Source organism: Cryptomeria japonica, chromosome 6 (assembly GCF_030272615.1).
Source record: "Cryptomeria japonica chromosome 6, Sugi_1.0, whole genome shotgun sequence".
Lineage (NCBI taxonomy): Eukaryota > Viridiplantae > Streptophyta > Pinopsida > Cupressales > Cupressaceae > Cryptomeria > Cryptomeria japonica.
Genome location: NC_081410.1, coordinates 675043042 through 675048918, shown reverse-complemented (window position 1 = coordinate 675048918; position 5877 = coordinate 675043042). Strand labels below are relative to the sequence as shown.

General features: G+C 38.7%; 1 protein-coding gene across 1 annotated transcript; it reads right to left on the bottom strand.

The window, feature by feature from the left end:
* Nucleotides 1-3750: 3750 nt before the first annotated feature.
* On the bottom strand, nt 3751-4713 carry LOC131036411 (uncharacterized). Its single transcript, XM_057968295.2, has one exon. The coding sequence runs from the start codon at nt 4711-4713 to the stop codon at nt 3751-3753; it is 963 nt and encodes a 320-aa protein (XP_057824278.2).
* Between the last annotated feature and the right edge of the window lie 1164 nt (nt 4714-5877).

Here is a 5877-nt window from a genome sequence, read left to right as displayed (position 1 = left end):
ATAAAGCTCCATAAAATTTTGAGGGAAGGGTTATCCAAAGGACAATTCCACTAGGACTAGCAATTATGAATATTACTAGGCAAGCACCACTAGATTCCCCATAGTTCAAAGAAATATGCCCAAACATCTTTGGAGAAGGTGCAATTGAGCAATAGATGGTAGACATCTTCAACATCTTCCTTGCACAAGAAAAATCTATTATGAATAGTCATTCCCCTTTTACACAAATTGTCAATTGAGAGAACTTCAACTTGCATAAAAATCCAAAAGAAAATATTAATCTTAGGAATCAATAGCTTGTTCTAGATGCAAGACTAGAAAGGAGCAGGAGAGAAGGATCTCACGAGTAGGTGAAAGGCTTTAGAGATAAAGAACACTCCTGAATAAGATCCACTCCACACCATAGATTCCTCCATAGGGAAAGAGGGGATGTGGATAAAAGAGAGCCACGACTGGAGAGGGAGAAAGGATGGGTCTAGGCCAATAAGATTGATCCAATTCCCATCTTTGATATAATCAATTACCCAGAAACCAATATGCCTCGTACATCTCTCCTTAAGTTGAGTAGCCCACTGAAAGTTAATCAGTGGACCATCTCCAACCCACCAGTCTTCCCAAAATCAAAATTTTCTACCATTCCCAAGAATCCATCTAGATCCTTATAGAATAATATTTTTGGTGTTGAAGAATTTTCCCCATAGAGAAGAGCCTGTGAGGGGCAAATTATAGTCTTCCAACACACTTTGAAGGCCATTAATGTGATATTTATGATGGAAAATAGAGGTCCATTCATTGGATTCCTTTAGGTATCTCTAAAGTTGCTTTGCCATAAGGGCCTTATTGAAATCACAAATATGCCTAAGATCAAGGCCTCCAAGTTTCTTCAAAAAATAGACCTGCTTCCAAGCCACCACATGTAGACGTTTTTTGGATTTAGTACCAGTCCATAAGAAATTCTTTTGAATTCTTTCCATTCGATCAACAAATTTTGAAGGAACTTTGAAAAGGCTCATACCATAGACCAGTAAGTTTTGTAAGGAGGCCTTGATGAGTTGAAGCTTACCAGCTTGGCTCAAGAGAGAACCTTTCCAACCTAGTAGCTTGTTCTGAAAGTGATCAAGCAAATTAGACCAGAAAACATCAAGAGCTGGGCTTGTACAAAGAGGTAGACCAAGATAAGAGTCAAGCAAAGACCCTAACTTGCACCCTAGAATATTTGCAATCTTAATCTACTTATGATAATGAGTATTAAGGAAAAAAATAGAGCTCTTATGAGAACTAATCTTCTACGTAGAGCCACGCTCATAAATATTGAGAAGAGACTTTAATAACTTGGCTTTTGAAACAGAGCTTTCTCCCATAAGAAGAGTGTCATCAACAAATTGCTGGTGGGAACAGATTTGGGCTTAAGAAGAGGGGTGAAGCCCTTTGAGTTTACCGATCCTTTTTTTCCTCTGAATAATCTTGCTGACAGCCTCACCCATCAAAATAAAGAGAAACGGGGAGAGGGGATCTCCCCGCCTTATGTCTCTAGAAGCCGAGAAGAAACCTGAATGAGATCGATTGATCAACACTGAGAATTTCAAAGTAGAGATGCATTGATTCACCAATTGAATGAAATGATCACTAAAACCAAAAGACCATAGAATTTTGACCAAAAACATCCAGTTAACCCGATCATAAGCTTTGAGAAAATCAATCTTGAGCAAAAAACTAGATTTCTTGTTTATGGAGAGTGAATGGTTGTTCTCATGGACCACAATAATAGAGTCCATAATTTGTCTCTCGGGCACAAACCCATTCTGATGTTTAGAAATCAGGAGCGGAAGAACACTCTTCAATTTGAAAACCAAAATTTTGGTGAAGATCTTATAGATAGAATTACATAAACTGATAGGTATGAAATCCTGAAAGCAACTGGCATCCGACTTCTTGGGGATCAAGACAAAAAAGGTGGCATTGAGTTCTTTCAAAAGAGAGTGGGATCCAAAAAACTCTTTGGCCGCATCCACAATATCATTACCAACAATCTGCCAAAACAATTGAAAGAAGAACATGGGAAAACCATCAAATCCAGGCACTTTGTTTCATTTAAACGAGAAGACAACCCTTTTAACTTCCTTAGAAGATGAAATTCTAGTAAGGTCCTTGTTCATCTCCTGAGAAATACTAGCAGGGATCTCACGTAATATTTCCTTCTAAGCACTCACATCAAGAGGCCCCTCCTTAGAAAGAAGGGAAGAGAAGCAATGGAGAGCCTCCTGACTCATATCTTCCTATTTATTGACCCATTGATTGTTAACTCAAATCCTCTTGACTCTATTGGAGGCCCTATGTCTTAACGTGGTCATATGGAAAAATTTGGTTTTCCTATCCCCACTTTTGAGACAAATGGCTCTTGACCTCTGTTTCTAGTATTCTTCCTCTTTGGAGACGATATCATGGAGTTTTGAGAGAAGATCAATTTCTTTGTCTATAACTTGGGGATTATTGCTTGAGTTTTGTATCTGCAGTTGGATACCATCAAGTTCCCTTTTGAGAGCATCTTTCCCTTGGAAGATATTACCAAATGAAGATTTGTTCCATTTTTACACATTAACTTTGACATTAGAAAGTTTTTTGGCAACTCTGTACATAGCTATACCCTGGATGCTAACATCCCATCATTCAACAATTTATCATGCAATTTAGGATTAAGAGTCCACATTTTCTCAAACCTGAAAGGAGAGGCCTTCATACCAGCAATGGGCGAGATATTCAGAAAAAATGGGAAATGATCAGATCCAATTCTAGACAGAGATGAAAGTTTACAAGAATAATCTAGAAGCCAATTGGGGGAAAGGATCCATTGATCTAACTTAACTTGAATAAGGTTTGAACCACTTCTTCTATTTGACCAAGTAAATTTAACACCAGTTAGGTCCAAATCCAATAAAACCAAAGAGTTAATCATATCAGCTAAATCCTACTTACTATCCTTATAGATCGGGGCACCTCCCAATTTCTTAGAATTAAACAAAGGAGTATTAAAGTCCCTCAACAATATCCACCTCTCCTTGGGGAGCGATTGTCTAACATTAATCAGAGAGTTCCAGAGGGATTTTCTGGCATTTCTACTATTTGGAGCATAAATATTGGAGATGACCCAAGATGAACCATCTTTTAACTCGTAAATCTAGTGGCAATATGATTAGACCTAGTCAAAATAGCCATACCTTGGATAAGCCTTGGGTTCTAGAAGGAAGCAATACCACCCAATGCACCATCAACATCAGAGTAATGCACACCACAATCCTTGAACACGGTTAACTTAATTTTCTCCACTCTACAAGAAAGCATTTTTGTTTCCTGGACAAGAGAGATATCAGGTTTATGATCTCACACCAAATTAGATAGGAGATCATGTTCATGGGGGTGGCTAAGCCCCCTTATATTCTAGGAGATTAACTTCATTTAGCAGGGGAGGGGGATCCAATCCCCACATCCTGAAGAGTTCTCTGAGCTCCATCTGCAATCACAGCTTTACTATGTTTCTCCCTATTAAAACTGTATGTTGTTCTTCCCACCCCTCTTGGTTCTGATCCATAATCCATTCTCTGTCTATTCCTAGTTTTGACTGGTAGGTCCAGGAGTTTGACCATTTCTAACAGGCAAGGGGTAACTGTATCTTTGGCTTCTGGATTTCACTGCAATAAAAGGATTAAAGTCCTCCGAACTAAGACTAGGGGAATCCTTCCCCGATCGCCCACCTTAATTCTGTGATTTTAGAATCTCTAGTGTATTACTAACATCAATAAGTAGATGAATGGATTGGTTCTCATTGTTGGATCTAGTGGCATTATCCAGGCCAGGACACACACCCTTGATTTGAGTATCAAGTTGAGGGTCTACATGAACCATATCTGGTACTACAATGGTCTTTGATCCTAAGGGAGCCACCTTGGCAACCCTATCTGGGTTAGGCGTAGCATGAACCTCCAAAGATGTCTGCAAAGCTGAAGAATCCTCCATCTGGGCCTGATTCATATTGTTATCCACCATATCAGGGGGTGTGTCTACCCTTGAGGGTACAGGATCCATTTGGGGAGAAACATGGGCGTCCGTCGGAGAAGACACTTTCTTCCTCACCTTCTTTGGTTGGGGTTTCTTTGGGAAATATCTAGCCCAGTAACCAACTTTTTTATAGTGAAAACAAGCAAAAGGGATGGTTTCATATTCCAGTTTCTGGACCCATTTTCCTAGATTCAAATTGAAAGAAATCTCAAGAGAGAGATCAGTAGATTGCTTGATGTTAACACATATGTGAGCATAGACCAGCCTTCTTTTGGCTGTCGTCATCAAATCCACAGATAGAAGTTCACCAAAACACGTAGCCAATCCAACAAAGATATCTTCATCCTGATAATCTAAGGGGAGACCAGGAGGACGAACCCAAATAGGGGCCTCATTGCATTCCCAATCCTTAGGATTGAAACCGGGTTCCCATTTCTTAAGATCTAAGGAGGTTTTTCCCAGAATCCAGGGACCTCCCACCAAGATAGATCTCAAGTCCTCATCACACACAAATGAGAAAGAGAAAAAACCATTAGCCACAACAACAACTTCAATCTGACCTTTCCCTTTCCACTTCCCAGAAACCCACACACAAACAGATTCAATATTTGGGCGCAGCCCCACAAACTTACCAATCAAAACCAAAGCTAGGTTCGCCATATTTTAATCCACTATACAGTCTGGAATAGAAATAGAAAAAATGCCAGATGTTGGATCCACACGGTGGAAACAGGGGAGATCGACTTACCTTTAAGATGAGACCCAAACAAAGCCGACCATTTCCTATTACAATCCAGAGAAGAGGATGCCTGCAGTTTCTTTGATGATTCCTTGGGACCCTCCACAACATGTGGATCGAAAGATCTGTCATAGTGAGAATACTTATCACTTATCGGGACTTGCAGTGTACCTACATCCCAGACCTCAAAGCCACTACCATCCATTGATTCCTTCTCCTTTGCATCACCTGTGGCCCCCTCCACATGAGCTCCACTGCTTCCGACATTGTTATCTTTTCCTACCTTCTACAAGTTGAAAATTTCCACCGCCCTTGCTCTCTCCATTCCTCTCCTTGGTATGGTAACCAAATTTCCTAAATTGTAATGGAGGGAGAAGAAATCCATAAAGAATGAAAAAGGTTTGTACTTTTATCAATTGTTGATGCTCTAAGAATCGGTATATTAGTTATCAAAAGATGACCTCTTAGTAATATATCAACTATTTTTGATGAGGGATACTCGCTCTTAAAATATAATCATACATAAACAACATAAACTTCAAGACAAAGGGGTATGCAACTTTTATTATAATTTATTAGAATAAGTACAAAACTTGCAATACAACTATTGGAATCATAAGATCTCTGTTACAATAATAATGGTTGCAATATATGTAGGAAAATTAGACATGCAAGTATAGAAATTAAAATAATTGCCACTAGAAACAACAACACCTAACATTATACTAAAAAAAACTTCACCAATTTTTCGTACCTTTAATGAGTTTTTTTTCCATTTGTGACAAATTAATAAGAATTTTTTGCATGTCACCAAATTGTTCCTCCCATTTGGGTGTCAAATGGATCCAACAGTTCCTTTTTCCTACCCTTGAAAATTTTCCCATTTTAGTGCAATTACTAGGAGCCATAGCTTTTGATCTAAGCTTGTTGCTTGATTGAGTCCTTTCTTTTTTTAAATTGAAGTACTAGAGTGCTCTACAATGCCCAAAATTTGTGTGTTTCAAGCCTAGAAAATTTTGTTTAAGGTCTCAAATCTCATCTCAAAAAATATTAAGATACCAAAAACTTAAATGATCAATATCTAC

What these genes read in the sequence shown, in the direction of transcription:
- LOC131036411 (XM_057968295.2), bottom strand. Translation starts at nt 4,713, where the DNA reads ATGGCGAACCTAGCTTTGGTTTTGATTGGTAAGTTTGTGGGGCTGCGC.